This window comes from Larimichthys crocea, unplaced genomic scaffold, assembly GCF_000972845.2.
Source record: "Larimichthys crocea isolate SSNF unplaced genomic scaffold, L_crocea_2.0 scaffold607, whole genome shotgun sequence".
Taxonomy (NCBI): domain Eukaryota; kingdom Metazoa; phylum Chordata; class Actinopteri; family Sciaenidae; genus Larimichthys; species Larimichthys crocea.
Genome location: NW_020857941.1, coordinates 37,667 through 56,837, shown reverse-complemented (window position 1 = coordinate 56,837; position 19,171 = coordinate 37,667). Strand labels below are relative to the sequence as shown.

Below are 19,171 nucleotides of genomic sequence, written 5' to 3'. Positions count from 1 at the left end.
TACTTTGCCTTCAATGCCCCATTGTTCAATGAGTGACCTTGTTGCAGCAGTGATGTTACTAGCTGTATGAGCTTCAGGGAAAGGCAGCACACCCAAAAGCACTGTGGCCAGTCTCACAGAGTCATCCACATAATGGCCGGTCACTGCAAGATATGCGTCCATATTAATGGAGGTCCACCTATCAGCAGTCAGGCTCACAGCCTCTACTCTTTGAACGACCGCTTTGGCCTTGGTCTTCTCTCCTCATTCTGTGGACCACCATGTTCTTTAGAGCGCTCTGGATGGAAGAGTATATCTGGGATCCAGCAATGCCACAAACTCCTTGATCCACAGTCATCCACGATGGAAAAAGGCTGTGAACTTTCACCACCATGTTCACTAGAGCCTCATCTAGCTCTCGCTTCCGGTCCACTAAGACAAATAATAAAAGAAATAAGAAATAAAAAGAAAATGAATAAAAGAAAATAAGAATGTATAGTAGAAAATGCATTTTAATGAAGCAGTCCTATGAGTCATGAAATTCAGTCATATCATATTGTGTTATAGCCTACCTTGATTTGTGTTCCCCTGGTTCAAGCAGCTCCATGCTTGGCAGTGAAGTGCCTAATCATGGAGGAGTATCCCATGATACTTCAGCTCAGCTGAACACACCAAGCACCGGACCTGTAGAGAAAGCCATTTGTAAATAAAAATGCAATTTGAGTTGATAAAGCTATAGCCTAATGGCTACACTCAGTATACATCATTTTACTATAATGCTACTTAATAAAGATAGATCAGAGCTATATTTCTGTACTGAAGATTATTGTTGTATATGTAACTTTACTTTTCCTACGGTACTTATTAGATTATTAAACAGCCAGCGCACTTACCTTATCAGGAGCGATCAGATTGAAGTGTTCCCACATGTCAGAATGACCTCTCTTCCTGGCTGGCTCCATAATTATCCAAAACGCAAACGCAATACAATAGCAACAACAACACTCCTACTACAACAACCCACAAATAGTGCATTGTTTAGAGCGGTTAAACAGTGTGAAAGCGCTCCTCAAATTCAAAACTGTCTCAACCTGTCACCTGTCAGAATCGAGACGAGGCAGTGCCATTCATTCACCTGATTGGACCGTGAACCAGTCAGGTGATTCATTCCGGCAACGAAGCAGTTTCTGCTTCGGACGTCACATGTCACGTGTTTTTTTTCGCACCAAAGCAAGCTTCGAAGCAGTGCTTCTATGGAATTGTAGTCAAGGGTTTGAAGCACGTATCGAAGCTTCAGTGTCACGCTGCCATCACTACTTAGCAGTCCAGGTAGTTGTAGGGGTGAGTAGCTCTTTTGGTTTATCTCCTTTTTCTCCTGTTTATTTTATAGGGAGGCAGGTTGGAAACCTGTATTTTGTTTTGGTTAGGTAAGTTAGTTTTTGATCAGATTGTTTTGTTTGTTGTTTTGGGCCATGCTCACCCTGAAGCTTTAAAACCTACCACTTTGAAAAAGCTAGCTGGATCAGCGTACATGGAGAGGCACAACCAAGTGGCTGGGATAGTATACAGGAACATCTGCAACAAGTATGGAATAGAAGTACCTAAATCCCGATGGGCCATACCACAGAAGGTGGCTGAGAACAACAGGTGCTGTGGGACTTCAGCTTCCAGACTGACAAACAGGTCCTGGCTAACCAACCAGACACAGTGGTGGTGGACAAAGAGCAGAAGAGGGTAGTGGTGATAGATGTGGCGATCCCAGCTGACGCCAACATCAGGAAGAAGGAACATGAGAAACCTGAGAAGTATCAAAGGTTGAAAGAGCAGCTGGAACGGATGTGGAAGGTCAAGGGTAGCGTGGTCCCTGTGGTAGTGGGGGCACTTGGGGCAGTAACCCCCAAACTGGAAGAGTGGCCAGCAAATCCCAGGAACAACATCTGAAACCTCAGTCCAGAAGAGTGCAGTCCTAGGAACATCGAAGATACTGCGCAGAACCCTGTGTGAATGTGTATGAATGGTTAGTTCCTCAATCCGATGAGCAGTTGGCCCCTTACATGGCAGCTAATGCCATCAGTGTATGAATGTGTGTGAATGGGTCAATGAGATATGTAGTGTATCTCATTGAGTGGCTGGAAGACTAGAAAGGTGCTATATAAGTACAGTCCATTTACCACTTACAAGGAACCCTGTAATCTGCAATCTGACCGCAGTGTTTTAGAGGGGTAGTAAGGTATTATGAGCTCTTTTAGATATGATGGTGCCTGACAGGGCCGGTCTTAGCCATGGGCAATGTGGGCGGCCGCCCAGGGCGCAGTCTCCGTGGGGGGCGCAGGAGCGCCCGAAAAAGAAAAAAACCTCGGTAACTTTCGATACCGCTCATTAAGTTAGCGGAGCTGGCGCAGCGGGAGCGGAGTGTTGACAAGGCAGAGGGGGGCGGCGGACAGACTAATGGGGGCGCACGGCGCATCCAGGGGCTCACGAGAAAATGTTCGCCTCGGGGGGGGGGTTTGCCCAGGGCGCAAATGTGACCAGGACCGGCGCTGGTGCCTGACCATGAAGAGCTTTGTAAGTAAGGAGAATAATTTTAAATTCTATTCTAGATTTAATAGGTACCCAATGCAAGGAAGCCAAAATGGGAGAGATGTGATCTCTGATCTTGGTTCCTGTCAGAACACATGCAGCAGCATTCTGAATTAACTGCAAAGTCGTAAGAGACTTATTAGAGCAGCCTGATAACAAAGAGTTACAATAGTCCAGCCTAGAAGTAACAAATGCGTGGACTAGTTTTTCTGCATCTGCTTGATTATTCTGAAAAGTTACGAGTCCTTCAGCTGGAAATACATACAGTATGGACTATCCTCTGGACAATTTTAGTTCACTTGATTTGATATTACACACAACTACAGGCTTGTCAAGTCCAAGACTTATTCAACTGTGCTGTTTGATGCAGGAGCCCAGGGAAAGGTGGCATGATATAACCAACACACAATACAAATAAATGCTGCTTATAATGAAATATGAATGATATGAAACATTATGACAATCTTACACTTCCAGGTTTCCACAGAAGCAAAATTATGTTGGATGTTGTTATGTGGACTTTTTTGTGGAAAAAAAGAAGAAAACGTGTATTCCACTTCAGAACAAGAACTCTTGAAGCTCTAGTCTGGTTGGACTAGTTGGGCTGTGAAGGTGAAATTTGAAATACCTTTGTTACTTTTGTTTTGTTATTCAGGTAAGATTTGGCCTTGGCTTGAAGTTCCACAGTCTTGATCTGTGGACAGGTTCAGTCTTTTTGTGCCATCTAGTGTTGAACATATCCAAATGCACCTGTGCAGCACTCAGGATGACTGATAAGGAACCATGTCGTCCTCGCCCTGCCCTCTGTTTCCTCCAGTGTTCAGCTCATACAGTGTGAGACTGACTGACATGTCTTTAGATCAGTGTCCGTGCTCCTCAGCCTGACAGTGTCAGTGTGTTCTGTCCAAACCCACATGACAGAGTCATTTCCATTTCCATCACGGTGAGGATCAGTCACAAATGTGTCACTTTGAACTAGTGGAACATGTTCTCTCCCCACACACTCAGCCCACACAACAAGGAAGAGACCTGAATTCTTGCTGCATTCAGGCTCTGTAGGAAAAACAGTTTGGCAAAAACATCCTGGTAAAAACGACGTCAGATTTCACTTAGTGTTAAGAACACACAGATAATCTGTGCGTGTTCTTCAACTCTTTATTTTGTTTGTTTTTATAGATCTTATAGTATGTGAAATATTAATATGCAACTTTAGTGGAAGGACATTTTAGATATTTTCTGTCTCAATTCAGATACTTCTAATAACACTTTGACGTAGTACACAGTGCATTACTACTGCTGGAACTGGTGTAGTGTGTTCATTTCAGCAGTGTAGTGTTGCCTCAGTTGGAGTATGTCCATTGTGCACATACCACAAATGACAATCGGAACATTTCACTGCATCTTCTTCTTCGCTGAACGAGCAGGCATTAGAGCCAACATCTGACTGTCAAAATATAAATATAAAATATGTTCCACCTACACTGTTTTTAAATCAGAACCTCTTCAGCTCCAGTCACTTCTTCAGCTCACAGTGCCACTGGTCCCTCCCTTCCACTATGTAACCAAAATGGTGACCATGATGGTGAGCGTCCAGCGTTGCACCATCCAGGTGCTCACAGCACTCTGACAGTGTGAACTCACCTGTGTCATGAAAATAAATCTACAGTATGTGTGTTCAGACTGTGAGCTCGTGTTCTGATCATTTAATCAGCCTTCTCTAATCAATACAATCTATGATGTGTTAGTCAACATACGGTGCTTTATATTCCCAGGTAACGTGAAGGCAGCATGAGGGTAAGTTCCCGTAAACAGAAGTGGTGATTTGCATAAAGAGGCGGAAGTTTTTCATTAATCAACAGTCACGAGCTCAGTGTCGCTGTGTTTTCTGTCGGTGTGTGTCAGTGTGTGTGTTCTGTGATGGCGGGCCTCACACTCTCTTCAGACTGTTAGTGTGACTGACTTCTCCCTCCACAATGATTCTTTCTGGGGCTCTCGTGCTGTTAGTGAGCGTGTCGCTGTCGTCCACGGTGAGAGTGTTGACGTCACCTCCACTCAACTGCACGCGGCAGGTAAGCCAGGCCGCCGCGAGACACCAGGAAGCACCGTGTGTACTCGCGGGTTTCCCCTGACGGTGGACGCTGAGCGCGAGCTTCAGCGACTTCCGTGACCGGGTCTGTTCTCAGGTTCTGTACGGTCACCGGTTAAGGAGAGTTCTAACAGAACTTTATCAGAGTCACAGCATGTCCAAAGTTTGGTTTTTATATTATTATTATATTTTTATTTATTTATATATTTATAAATATATATTTATTATATTATTATTTTTGGTCTGCTAGGATTGTCAGATATGTATGGCTGGAAGATTAGTCTTTTTTGGTTGACATAACGAAGCATTTGAACCTGTCAGGACATAACTGCTGCTGTTATATATCTGTACATGTGACACTAAATATGACTTTCTGAATGATCTTGTGAAAGAGAAGAAAGAAAAGCAAGAGTGGTATGTTTTCAACTTAAAGTGTAACAGACATTACTCATAATAAGTCATGTTTACATTTAGTGTATCAGCTCCATGTAAGTGTTCATACAATGTATTCTTTGTTATCTGACTCCAGATGTGAAAGAAAGGAAGAACTGGTTTTTAGATTTGTTCACGCCTGATTGGTTTAGATTTGGTTACATTGTTGTTTTTTGAAAAAATATATATATATAATTGTGACAATGAAAATAAAACTGACCAGTGCATTTGTATGGAACCTTCATTTTTTTAAGGTAGATAGATTAAAATGTTAGTGTTGGCCACCCAGCGTCTTCACATCATCAGATCTGGCCCTCTTTAAAAAACTATGTGTTAACTGTTGTGTTGCTATGGGAACAGATATTAATAAATAGATAGAAGTTATCTCATGGCTCTTTCGTATAGAGCAGGTGTAGACCGTGCTGAGTATAATATTATTTGCACATTCTCATGACGTGCTTTTTCATATGGAATAAAAATGAAGTATAAGCATTCTAATGAAAGTTTTTTTGATAGTTAATCTTTCATAAAATATAAAAAAACACAGCACATGTTGTAGATCAGCTGTCTTCACATGGAGTCATTTTACTGGGGTCCGCAAAAAGAATTAGGACTCAATGAATATAGTTATGGTTTATCATAACTATGACTGGGAAGTGTCAATTAAAAAATGATTCTGAGCCAATGAGGCTCACTTCATCAGGTTTAGGACGCACCACATCAATTGTCAAAACCATTTTTGAAGTCTGAAGTGTTTAGGTTGAAAAGTTTGAAATCTAAATCATTTCTGGGGCATCTACTACTACAAATGGCAGAAAACATTTTTAATCTGCATGAGGATTATGAGGGCTCCATCTGTAAGGACTGAGAATGTGTCAGAGAATGATTACTTTAAATATAAAATACCACTGAGGAATGATGTCCTAGAGACATAAATACATACATATCAGCATATTGATGTAATATTAAAGCAGTTGAGTTCAAGTTCACGTTCATAAAATTCTTTTCAGCCAGGAAGAATCTTTGTTGTCATGAATCAGAAAGATTTCTTTTCTAGTTTAGTTTAGATCTATACGTTTATTTTATTAGACAAGTTGAATGGTTGATATTTGATCTTTTATGTATCTCTCTGATATAATCTATACACTTTGACTGGATCTGTTTCTCTCATGGGACTTCCTGTTGACACTGAATTCTTTTCCTGACATCAGACTAGAAAAACATGTGTGTCAGCCTGTTGATGCTCCTACACAGTCACCAATGTTCTGTTTAATGTTTAATGATGTACTCTGAACTCTGTGCAGCTGTGTGAAGAGACGGAAAACCAGTCTTATCATTGTTAAGAGTGAGAAGTGTCATTTCTAATCCTCTCTTCCTTTTCCTGTCACAGGCTTTGACATGCAAAGTCACCCACAGTGAGTGAACTTTTCTCTCCTCAAACTGACTCAGTGTCAGGATGGAGCTCTGAAATACTGCTTTCATTTAAATCAAGAAAAAAAACATGTCTGCTGACACTGTGTGTGTGTGTGTGTGTGTGTGTGTGTGTGTGTGTGTGTGTGTGTGTGTGTGTGTGTGTGTGTGTGTGTGTGTGTGTGTGTGTGTGTGTGTGTGTGTGTGTGTGTGTGCACGCGCGCGCATGCGCAGGTAACTGTATGGACAGTAAATGGCTGGATGCTAGTAAGTACACTCCCAGCAGTCCAGAGGACTTGTTGGTGTCTGTGGGCACCAGGCAGGATGAGAGAGGACACCTGCAGCCCGTCCTGCTTGCCAACTGGAAGATAAAGGACGATGGTAAGTCAGTGTGTGTCTCAAGAGTTACACACAGCAAGATAGGCGGAGGAGTAGACGAGAAACTTAAGTTTATCTACACTTGATAGATAAAGTGAGCTCTGCTCTGCTGTGTTTCTCCTCAGGCAGTATTAGTTACCTGAAGGCCACCGAGCTGCACGTTTTAGTGATGTCCACCAATCAGAACCTGTGTGTTCGATACTCTTTCAAAGACACACTCCCAATGAGGAGTCCATCAGGGGACAAGGTGAGTGTCTGCGTCACTTTCAACAACGAGGTCATGTCTGTCTATCAGGACAACAGAAACATTTTCATGAAACTTGGTGGAAATGTGAGAGGGTACACTTGGTTTCTTCACTTTCGTGTCAGTGTCAAGTGAATTTGTTTAATGACTGACAGACTGATCTAACTAGAAGAGCAGCTGTTTGTTTGAGAGGTGTCTGTCCTGTCATGCCACACTGTTCACCATGTATTTATAGTGACTTTACACTGTTTCCATATCAGATTACTCAGCTCTGCCTTATTTTTATTGATTTATTGTAGCAGAACATTTAGAACCAAAAAATATGACTTCAGTGAAGAGTGGAACTATGACTTCGTATAGTTCCACTCTTCACTGGACCAAACCATGTTCTACTTAATAATGTACAATATTTTTGAATAAAAATAACAGCATCTCTGTGTTTAAACATGCTGCGACTGTGTTGTAAATCTCAGATTAGACCAATGTTCAGGATCAGAGGCTGCTTCATAGAGCTTCATGCTCTTTGTGGTCAGCATCAGCTTGTAACCGACAACATCATTCTGTGTCTTCAGTGGTCATTCTCAGCTGACATGCTCGTGTTGGACCCTGGTGAGAGATACCGTGTGTCTGTCTTCAACATCCCCAAACCAGAGCTAGGACACAGCTACTATGATGTCAGCCATGAAGTTCTTGTTCCTGGTGAGTCGAAGTCGGAACCAGAATTTGGTTGTTGTTGTTGTGTTGGATTGAACGCATAAAAGTTTTGTTTTACTACATGTATTTCTACATTTTTTTACTTAAATCTTTCATTCTGATTTACACAGATTGTCCAGACCCCACAATGCAGAGGACGCAGTTCTGCATAGAGAGAGGTGTGTCTCTGCTATATCTAAGTCAGTAATGTGAGTGAATCATGTAGACCAGTCCTAACATGCTGTGTTGTTGTGCTGTAGGAAGTCTGTGGCAGCCGAACATCACTGTGTCTAACATCTCTGTCAATACAAGAGCTGCACTGTGTGTAAGCTTCAGTCCTGACACGCACTGTGAGGAGTACTTGGTTATTGTTCAGTGCTCCCGTATCCCACAAGTGCAGCGTATATACAAGGTAAGCTCACATGAAACAAGGGGATTCAAATACTTGTGTAATAGGCTGTCACACTCTGAAGATGAATGACCCAGAACATTACTGTATGTGCTCATTACAACATCCTGTGTTGTACCTTAGCCTAGTTTTTAGCCCAGTTTCTGTCTTTGTTCTGCTGCAGGAGACGGAGTGGCTGCCTCTCTGTGCAGTGTTTCTTCTGCTCATTGTTAAAAAGGCAGCTCATTATATTTGCAAACCACTCGAGTATATCTCGTTTGGATAAATCTGACACCAAATAAGAACACTGACACCTGAAAACAGCTCTGAGAGAGCTGAGCTGCACTTCAGAGTGAGATGTCAGCACCTTTCTCTGTCCTTCCTCAGCACTACTGTCTTCTACTGCGGAGAGTATTCATATGCTATTTAAAGAGATACTTTGAAGTGAGCTTGTATGCATAGTCAGTATGTTACCTACAGTAGGCAGTAGTCATCACGCACCCAGTTTGTAGAAGCAGACACAGATCTCAGCTCAGAATCAGAGCTACGTACTGCTGTGGACAGTGAGCAGAATAAGCCTCATTTAGCCATACTGCCATTTAAAACACAAACTTCAAAAGAAACTTCTCAGTGTGAGTGGGGAGCGGTGAAAGCTGTAGTCTGTGTTATACTGAGAGCTGTGACTTCACACACCGCCTGTGACAAACATTTGAATTGATAATTGTCATGATAAGTCGTTTTTTAAATCTGATCTAAAACTATGCACATGAAAAAACTCTTTTCTGCAGACTAATCAGAGGACACTGAATGCAACATTCATCCTGGATAAATGGCCACGACACTGCTGCCAGTTTGATGTTGAGGTTAACTTTTTTTTTTTACTATTACTAGTAAAGTAGTAGTATTAGTAGTATATTGGCTTATTATTATTGCTCACATTTGGCCTTCATGTTGGAGTTAATATGACTTTATTCTTTATTGCAGATCAAACCTATCTTCCCGCGATGTGACCAAGACTGTGTGCGTCGGAAGAGAACTCTGAATATTTGTCCAGGTATGTACATAATATTGTTAGTATATTGTAAGTAGTAGAGTGACACGATGCTCTGTCTGATGATTACGGTACAACGTTTGAGCTTCACAGGGGCAGCCATATTATATAATGTTGAATGTTTTTGTGAATTTAGGAGAAATCTATAGAGCGGTGATATGAAACACTGTAGTACAGGTTACTAGGATTCATATTTTTCCCCTTTAATTGTATTTCTCCATGGAAACCATTCTGGCTTTTTTTAAAGAACGGAACAACTGTGTGGTGACAAATTTTATCTATGTGTATGAAGCTGATAATTGAATACTTTCTCTGTCGCCTGTATCTATCTCTCTTTTATTGTTTTTATGTTCTCATTTCCACAGCTGTGGTATTAGTAGAGGGCCCCAATGTGCGCTTGTACCTATTTGCCATCTTGGGAGCGGTGTTTATGTGTGCAGTGATGGCAGTTATTATGTATGTCATCTGCAGGAAGCCAGGTTTGTCTCATATACAATAACTTTAAAATTCATCCAAGCTGCTGGTTTGAATTTACTTATCATTTCCTCATGCACTTGTGCACTTTCAGGCAAACTTGATGTTACTCCAGCACCTATGGGTGGTGATGAAATACAGCACAAGGAGAAGCTTAAACAACCCCCCAAAGTGCTGGTCATCTACTCCCAGGACCACCACTTTTACAGGGACATAGTGCTGAAGCTCTGCGCCTTCCTCCAGGCCAAATGTGGCACCAAGGTGCTGGTGGACCTGTTGGACTCCACCTCAGTCGGCATGGTGGGTCGCCTTCGATGGCTCGAGTGGCAACGGCAGCAACTTAAAAATCCCATGGACAAAATCCTGGTGCTGTGTTCGCGTGGCGTTCAGGCAAAGTGGAGGGCCATGTGTGGCCAGGGCCGGGTTACACTGAGGGAAGACATTCTCTCCCCTACCGATGACATGCTCACTCCCTTTCTCAACCTCTTCCTACCAGATATGCACCAGGCAGGCATGCTGGGAAAGTACATGGTAGCTTACTTCGATGACATCAGCAGTGAACAAGACGTGCCATCAGTTTTTGACATAGCAGTGAAATACAAGTTGATGAAGCACTTTGAAGAGCTGTACTTCCGCCTCCTAGACATTGAGAAGTATCAGCCAGGTCAGGTCAGCCACATCGAGGGCATTGGTGGAGATGAATATTTCAAGTGTCCCTCAGGTCGAGCCCTGAAGAATGCCATCAAAACCTTCCAGGTCTACCAGTTGGAAAACCCTGACTGGTTTGAGAAAGAGTGTGTGGACAGTGAGGAAGAGGTCATAACGGAGGCCAGTGCGCTCATTGACCAGCTGCAGCTCCCTCCAGTCCTTGAATGTGTTCCTGTAATCAGAGATGGGCTTCCTGTCTACACCCAAGGGGTAGAAATCCACGAAAATGGCAACAGTATTCATGTCCTTACACCTGAACTGAACACAGATCGTGAGATGTCGTCAGTGGCAGAAATTACACCAGTAGTGAACCCTGGGTACAAACATGAGTATCCTTTAAACCTGGATGAAGTGTTGGCAGATGACATGTATCCTTACAGCCCCACTCCACAATCTGTCTACTTTTGTGAGCCTGTTTTGTACAAGCCACCATCAGCAAGACAGAACTGGCTGTCCCTTAAGATAGAACCTTTGGGTCAACTTCCCACTGAGGACAAAGAAGAGGATTCCCTTCTACCCATGAGCCAACTCTTTACTCATTCAGACCAGAGAGGCTTGGCCCCACACAACTCCATGAACTCAAACCCTCCAGAATCCTCAAGTGCCAGCATGCAGAGTGAATATTTACCTCCATCTGAAATTAACCACTCTCAGCCTGTGGAGATGGAGGAGTATGAGGTTCTGGAGCTGAGTGGAAAGGGTCAGAGCAGTGGATCTGATCAAGGCTACATTTCCAAAATGTCTTCCCAGCCTGAATGCCCTTTGAAAGAGGATCCACTGGTGGCTTTGAGGAGGCTCCAGGAGGAGCTGTTTGAGAGGAATCTCAGATACTGTGACATGGATCCTGAAGCAGACTGATGCTCACTGTCCACCTCCAGCAACCTTCTGACTTTAACCAACATATTCTGGAATAATAAAAAAAAGAGGTGCAGACACTGTATGAGGACAGCACTTCTGTTGTAACCCACATATTATTATTATTATTATTATTATTATTATTATTATTATTATTATCACCATGATCAAGACAAAGTAGACTTGGTGACCACATGCAATATACAATGTTTATATATATATATATATATATATATATACACATACACAATGTACATTTTAACAGGTTGTGTGACTCCTTTGCACTCTGTCTCCTCTGTCTCCTTTCTGCAGCTGAATTAACTCTTGGTTCATCACTCAGACAAGAGCTTGAAAAACTGCATTAGCAACCAGGCAAAGCAGAAACTGCCAAGAGGCCCCTGATCCTCAGGGAGCCCAGGGGGTTGCAGACAAGCTCAGGTTCAACTTAGCACTAACTAAAACTTGAACTGAAATGATAGTAGCTGTAAAGCAACTCCTGCTGTCTTGTAGAGGGTCCCTGAGAGAATCAAGTCAAAATCTGGTTTGCAAATTGTATTATCTTAGTCTATGTTGTGCTTATTTTACTTATTTTATGAAATACCTTTGTTCTTAATCAAATCAGCACTAACACACACAGTACATAGGAACTGAGAGAAACAAATGAGTCATTAAAGGTCTAGAGATTTGGGGTCTGTGCTGGGTTCATCTGGCTTTAGGTAGTTGCTTGCTCAACCTGTGTGATTGTTGAACATTGTTGTTATTGAATGTAGAAAGAAGCCCTGCTCTTTGATTCTGAACTGAAATATCTTATTGTTTCCTGCTGTTAATCTGCACACAGGTAAAAGAGAGGTGATGTGTTTAAAGTGGTCAGATATATTCCAGGAATGTCTAACGTTTTTATCAGTGTATCAGTTTGAGTAATGATTACATTTTCTCTGACAATGAAGGTGTTTGTTCAGTAATGGGTCTAACGAATCAATAATAAATAACCACTTTGTACAGTACTTTCCTTGTATTTATTTGAGGTTTCAACCACATAATATTCTGTCTTACATCTACAGTACATATATTGGATTATATCAGTACAGATATACATCACACAGGTTAACAGTACAGGTAGAATCCTATCCGTAAACAACAGCGATGTTCTTTCCCTGTAAACAAGTTTGGAGAAAAGGAAAGCCCATAGAATATAAGACAGGAGAGAAGAAACCATTTGAATCAGTGTAGCACGGTTTGGTTTGAATATCCATGTCCATGAAAGCCTTTGGTAGTTTCAGTGTAGTTCAGCACTGTGCTTGTTCATGCAGGTAAAAGGCCTGTTATACTTCAGTCTCACATTGGATGTAAACAAAAGGTCCTGCTTGTGATTAAACTGTGCGCTAAGCTTCATGTGCAAATCCAAATCAAGACTGCCTTTTTAACAGCGTACTGTACATATGCAAACCATACGTATGCAAAGGTTTAATAGATTACTGGCACAAGGAAATAATACAAAATAGTACAAAATATAGCATTTCAAATACTTTGGCAAGATATGGTGAGCAATAAACAAAGAGAAGCTGTTCTCAGTGCAACATGACAAACAAAGCCGAGAGAAATACTGAAGCCATCAGCATGTCATATTGTGTTTATAGCGGCAGCTCTGTAATCTGTAATCACCCACAGACATCAGGGTCAACTTCACAACAGCACCCTGATGTCTGCAAAATGAATACACCGTTCAAGGATCCTCTCTTTGAAAGACGTGTTGATTCAAAATATGATTTCAGTTTGGAGAGTGAAGTAAGGTGAGTCTATGTTTGAAAGATCTCTGGATCCAATTTAGGATGAACCTGGATTGAATTCAGTACTGCAGCTGACAGGTGGTATTTGACTGTTTAGCCAACCAGAGCCAGCCAATCAAAGTTCAGATGATTCAGCCTGAGGCAATACACCTGTCATCAATTTCTTTTGGTGTGTCAGGACCCTTAAACGAATGAACAATTCACTCTGTCTAGAAGTGTACAAAAATGAACCAGAATCTACAAATGCATGTGTTGTTGTTGTTTTAAAATTTGGAATAGCAATGAGAGCTAAAAAATCCTGACAGTGTTCCTTCAAATTAGACAGTCAGTTCACTTTACATTGATTTAAATGGAGCTTTTAGCCAACATGCAGAACTGGCTAACATTACTTCAGTGTGATGGCTGCCAGGGGATGAGTCAGATCAGAAGTAAATGTTTGGGAAGTCACACTTGGTTTTTGACCTTGTATACTTTGTATCAAATTTGGCTGCTTTCTGCATGTTTTGAGATTGAGTTAGTCTTCAGCACCACTTTATTTCAATACAGCATGAAAACCACCTGCACACACACACCTTCACATACTAGAGCTCACAAATGTCAACTTGAATTTCATGTCAGTATTTCATATGTTTTCACAGTTGTACACTTCAATTCACTGATATTCCAGTCCAGTCTGTATTATCGCATGTGTGTAGACACCCAACAGTTTCAGCCGCATGTCCAATAGCCACTGATGTGGGGATGCTGGGTGATAAGGCCTGGATCGTGCTGAATGGGGCTGAAGATTTATCTTCCTTTGAACTCAACAATCAAACCAGCAAAAAGAGACCCAAACCAACAGTACTCTGCAAGTTTAGTTCCAATGCTGTATTGAAATGATGAAGACATTTGTGGAGAGTAGACAGAAATGCGAAACATGACAGTCCACTGTAAAGAAAAATTCTGCAATATTCTTATAAAACTGGACAAAACTCTGGTGTTGTCCTTTAAGGTGGACTTTCCTTCTCATCAGTCTTGACCCCTCAGCCGTCCTCCACTGCTCACAAGGCACAACCTTTGACCTGCAGACACCCATCGCTCACAGAGAAGCAAACAAAGCTGGCAGATTGCACAGGTACCCTCACTATGATTAAATTCACATCATGAACTACGAGTTCATTCAGGTCTAAAATAATAGGCACTAAAATCAGTTTAGACCCCTGTAACCCATATTGCACAAATTCTTCACAATACATCATTTTCAGTTACATATACTTAGCTAATATACTTTGATTGGCCATATTTGTTAGATACAACATTACTACAAGCTTATAGGAGAGCTCTTTGTGGAGGACAGTGATCGTACCATGACATGCTGTTATTCAAACAAAGCTGCAGAGTCGGTCAAGTAAACTCACTGCTGAGTATAAGCAGCACCTGGATACATATTGTCTCTCAGTAAAATTCGACGTACACTCTGAAAAAGGTGTTTTTCAACACAGTTTGATTCAGCATGTGTGTGATTGAATTCCATGGTTCATTTCAATGGAACCCTCTCTGACTCTTTTCCATAGTCAGGTGAAAAGGTCGATATTGTCTCTGTGCACCCTATATAGACACATATAGCTTAGCATCAAAATTGGAAGCAGGGGGAAATTGTTAGCCAAGCTCAGAGTTCCAACAGAGCTCAGATGAAACAGCTCTGTCATGGAGTCCTTCAAACACTACAAAAATGACATCATCCTCTGCCTGCTGCCTGAAAAACACAACATTCACATTTCAATACCTTATAGAGTTGTCGTGACAAGTTCAGTACACAGAGCAACATTATTGGTCAAAGAAACTACAAATCCCAGCAGAGCTGAGGGGAGCTGCACAGTTGGGAGTAATTCTTTACAGTGAATTAAAATGAAACCGCCATTCGATCCATTGTTAATATAACAATATTGATCAGTGCATCTTCATGTCCTCATGTATCTTTAAGGTCCAGACTGTGAGGAGGACTTCCTCATCTCATAAATGACTTGCCATCATTACTTATTGTGTCATGACATACTGAGATTACTGGGATTTTGGGATGTTAAGTTTCAGACTGTTGACTCACAGGTGTGTTGAAAATCTTTTTCAGAGTCTGCTGAGTTGTTTTGTATTCTTGGATGACTTTTAGAAAAGCAGAAATGAACACCCATTAATGAACTACAAGAAGAGAGTGCAGACCTCAACCAAGACGTTTCTATGCTAATGTTTGAGGTGCTAATGTTTGAGGTGTCCACTCAGTTTCATGGAAATGGGACCAGTCATTTTCCGCTAATCCTGCTGACAGACAAACAAACAGCACCACAAACAAAACCTTGGTGCAGGTATAAATAGGCTGGGTCCTTTGGTGACCCCAAGACGTATGAAATGACAGATGTCAGGGTGACCAGTAGTAAGTGATCTTTCAGGACTCATGACCCAAAAAGTGACAGTTGTAGTAAAACAGTAGCGCAGCCAGTGATGCCAACAGAACCTGTTGTTGGCTCATTGGGTCCATTGGAAAAGGGCTGTAGAAAACATGTTTGTCATGGCACTGTTGGATCTTTAATCATGGCGTTAACATACACACACATGTCTACTCTACACTCAGTACCAGACAGCATTTAGAACCAGCACAGACCCGCAGACGACACGGCCATCAATAGAAAACACTACTGTACATGTACGGAGCAGAGCTGTGCTGAGTCACATCAGAGGATTCTTCAAATTGCACTTTGCGTCCCGACACTACACAGTCCAGCTGCTGTTTCTCTGTCCTCCAATCAAGTGCATCAATGAAACTCAGACTCAACACACACAACTCAACAAGGTCCACTGCACCACAGTTTGTTCTCTTTGTTGTAGGTGTTGCCTTTAACTGTAGCACCTGAAGACTGGTCTGAAAGGGAGCATTGTAAGGCTGGTACAGGTGATGCGTTCCAGACATGTCAAGAAATTTGAAGATCCATTCTCTTTTGTTATGAACAGAATCTGCTATGCTCCCTGTTTTTAGCCTTTGCGGGTGAATCTATAAGCTCTTTTTGTGCATCACAGGATTCACAGACCCTCAGGCTGTACATTATTTAATGGTGGTTTGATTCATTACAGAGATGTTTGGAAATATGCACCAATAAATGGAAGGGAGGGCCAGAGAGCATTTTTATCCAATCATGGGGCGTTTTCTTCAAGAGGGGCCATGTGTCACAATTGAATATATGGCTGCAACTACTTCTTCAATAAGCTTCAATAGGGTACTTTTTACCTAGTCAGGCCCTTGCAGGTGGTAGAATTTAAAACAGCTGATAATCTGTGCTAAGGTATAAAATTGACGTGTCAGATAACGCGCTGACAAGCTGTTAGTGGAGTGATTTTATGCCAGACTGAAAAAACAAAGGAGAGCTGAACATTGCACTAACATTATACATTTTCTCAGATTACCATTATTAATCTGAGAATGAGTTTGAAGTTTATAGCCAAGCCTCATAGAAACAAGCTACTGAGCAGCTAACCCACAGGGACCACAGACACCCAACTGTGAGGTGTCTAGGTGCCTCACTTTATTTGTGGTTTCTTGTATTTGCGCTTGACATGAAATAGACTTTATGTCATGTTAGTTTTTGTTGTTGTTTAAAGGGCCAGTTCACCAAAATGAAAAGAAATATCTCATCTACACAGTAACCTGCAGATATTCTCTCATTTCTATTTTATACATTTACTGTTCACGTTGATGGGAACAATTAAATGACTTAAGCCAAACTTAAAGGTCCAAATAAAAAAAAAAGATTTTCAACTCACCTGTTCAAATTTTATTAAGACTTAAAGTTACTCAGGATTAACAGTGTGGACGCTTTGACTGACAGGTGAGGCCGGTTTCAGTATCAAGGCTTCATTCAACCTAGATTATGCCCATGTTTCATACAGTCTGTGGGTGAAGGCAGCAGCCAGAGGTAACTGATAATTTATATGTATTTTTGTATTTGGGCAAAGTGACTCTTTAAGTTTGGTTTGTTTGGACAATTCAATTCAGTTTTTCCTCAGTTCATTTAAAAATGAGCCCTCTGCACTGTTTAATGGGGAGGTTCATAAACTGACACTCTGGCCTCAGTACCTCACATTCAGAAATTCAGAAATGGGATTTTCTAATTGCTGTGTCTGGAACGCAGCACCGCTTCTCCACTTTCTCCCATCATCACTGCAGGCAGAGCCGACCCTTTGCCCGGGCTCTAAGACTGAGTGACGGCCAGGGTGTTGACGTATCCGTGCGGACACATGTCGTTCTCGGACACGCAGTGGGAGAACTGGGCCGGGTTGCTGCTGCTGGCCAGCCTCCGGACTCCCTGCACCGCCACACACTGCTCCACCAGCTCCAGGAACTTACATACCAAGAAGAAGATGTTTTTGAACATGAACACCGACACCGGCATCTTGTAGACATACACCTGGAAACACCTGACCACCAGCAGGGGCGCGTTGACCACTAGCCCCGTGGAGAAGCGGGCCCACAGCCAAGGGCAGCGCAGCTCCGACGCCGTCAGCTCGTAGAGCCAGATCACCGGCACCGCCAGGGTCACGAAGTACACCGAGATCACGGTGTACTTGAGGTACACGGTGGGGATCTCGTTCCTGAGCAGCATCTCTACGAGCGTGAAGCTGTCCAGCAGGTCCAGACAGGTGCTCATGAAGCAGCTCTGGGATCGGTGCCGCGTCGCCCCGTTTAAATCCTCGATGATGGAGTTGATGAGGCAGAAGAGCAGCGGCGCGGACAGCAGCATGATGATCTTGAAGCCGGTCACTCCGCACGGCACCTTGAGCGCGACCAGGTCCAGGATGGAGGTCTCCAGGATGAGCACCACCTTCGGGGTGCAGGCGATCACATAGATGAGCCAAGCCAGGTAGGCGTAGGTGAACTCCCCGAGGTTGCAGCCGAAGATGGAGCTCTTCTGGTGGAAGCCGCAGGCCCGCTCCCTCTTGCTCCGCGCGTTCTTCATGAAGAAAATCCCCCAGCCCGAGATCACCACCAGGTCCGTGGCTATCCATGAGCACCAGTACAGGTCGGTGAAGATGATGAGGTAGAAGTCCAGAATGCCACCCTGGAAGATGAGCAGGAGGAAGCAGAGCGCCTTGTACAACAGGCTCCTCTTGGATTTGTGCGCCAGCAGGGGAGCGGTCTGGATGAACTCCCCCGATGTCATGATGCAGGCGGCGGCCGCAGCTGAGGAGACCAGGGGCTGGATGCTGCCGCTCTGCTCCGGGATGATGCTGCCGCTGGTGGTCTGGGTGTCCCGCCTCCTGCTCAGTCGCCCAGATTCCGGAGAAGAGGAGACGGCGGAGTCTGGGCAATAGTTCGCTTCAGATCGGAGATACTCGGCCTTCGGATTGTCGTTCTCAGTTTCTGAGATCATTGTATTTGTGCTGTCGCCTCCCTTTCTCCTCTTTTCTTCCTATGTGATGCTTTTAAAGGTGGAGAAAGAGAGACATGCGCAAAGACAGGCCTGGACTCTGATGGACTGGACTACAGCTGCTGCTGCACCTGCTATTATTCTTTATAGAGAATAAAGAGAAATATTGATCATCTATAATAATGATGATTTGTGTAAGTGTGTATCAGACTCAATACTGTGTTTGTGTCTTACACAGAAGGACACTGCACTGCTATTAGAACTCTGTCTGACTCTGCTCAGCAAATTCAGTATTAATCCAACAAGCGGTGTCACCATTGCCTTTTAATGGGCTCTTATTTTGAAGGGACTCTTATTTGTTTTGTGTCAGTAAAATTAAGAAATGTGCCCTTTACAGCAGTTCAGAGAAATGTGTCTTACACCAAAACCATAAGTGTGACAGCTTCAGACCACCACAAATGTTCCTACGTTTCTATGTATAAATGATTTCTGTACAGTGACATTTCTGGCCTCGAGAGCAGTTTACAAATTCATTTGTTGACAATTTCTTCTCTCCACTCTAGCTCTTGAACATTCTTCCAATACACACCTATTCATTTTTCTGTGCGTTTTTGTCGATTTTTATAGGCGAAACGCTTAGAAAAGTCACAGCGCACGATTCCCGGCCGAGCCGGTCGTTTTGTTGTGCGACAAAAACTGCAGGAGGAGTAGCG

At 42.8% G+C, this 19,171-nt stretch overlaps 2 protein-coding genes across 2 annotated transcripts; one reads left to right on the top strand and one right to left on the bottom strand.

Moving 5' to 3' along the window:
- Positions 1 to 4,414: 4,414 nt before the first annotated feature.
- On the top strand, positions 4,415 to 12,282 carry il17ra1a (interleukin 17 receptor A1a). Its single transcript, XM_010749587.3, has 11 exons — positions 4,415 to 4,628; positions 6,468 to 6,492; positions 6,722 to 6,868; positions 6,991 to 7,112; positions 7,682 to 7,808; positions 7,934 to 7,981; positions 8,063 to 8,214; positions 8,979 to 9,053; positions 9,175 to 9,244; positions 9,607 to 9,720; positions 9,810 to 12,282. Exons 1-11 carry the CDS (start codon positions 4,533 to 4,535, stop codon positions 11,279 to 11,281), a joined length of 2,448 nt encoding a protein of 815 aa, XP_010747889.3. The 5' UTR covers positions 4,415 to 4,532; the 3' UTR covers positions 11,282 to 12,282.
- On the bottom strand, positions 12,042 to 18,660 carry tmem121b (transmembrane protein 121B). Its single transcript, XM_019253914.2, has one exon. It carries the CDS (start codon positions 18,459 to 18,461, stop codon positions 17,283 to 17,285), a length of 1,179 nt encoding a protein of 392 aa, XP_019109459.1. The 5' UTR covers positions 18,462 to 18,660; the 3' UTR covers positions 12,042 to 17,282.
- Positions 18,661 to 19,171: the final 511 nt, after the last annotated feature.

Coding starts and splice junctions, on each gene's coding strand:
- il17ra1a (XM_010749587.3), top strand. CDS start 4,533: ATGATTCTTTCTGGGGCTCTCGTGCTGTTAGTGAGCGTGTCGCTGTCG. Junction 7,113..7,681: donor GGAGTCCATCAGGGGACAAG/GTGAGTGTCTGC, acceptor CTGTGTCTTCAG/TGGTCATTCTCAGCTGACAT. Junction 8,215..8,978: donor AAGTGCAGCGTATATACAAG/GTAAGCTCACAT, acceptor TCTTTTCTGCAG/ACTAATCAGAGGACACTGAA.
- tmem121b (XM_019253914.2), bottom strand. CDS start 18,461: ATGATCTCAGAAACTGAGAACGACAATCCGAAGGCCGAGTATCTCCGA.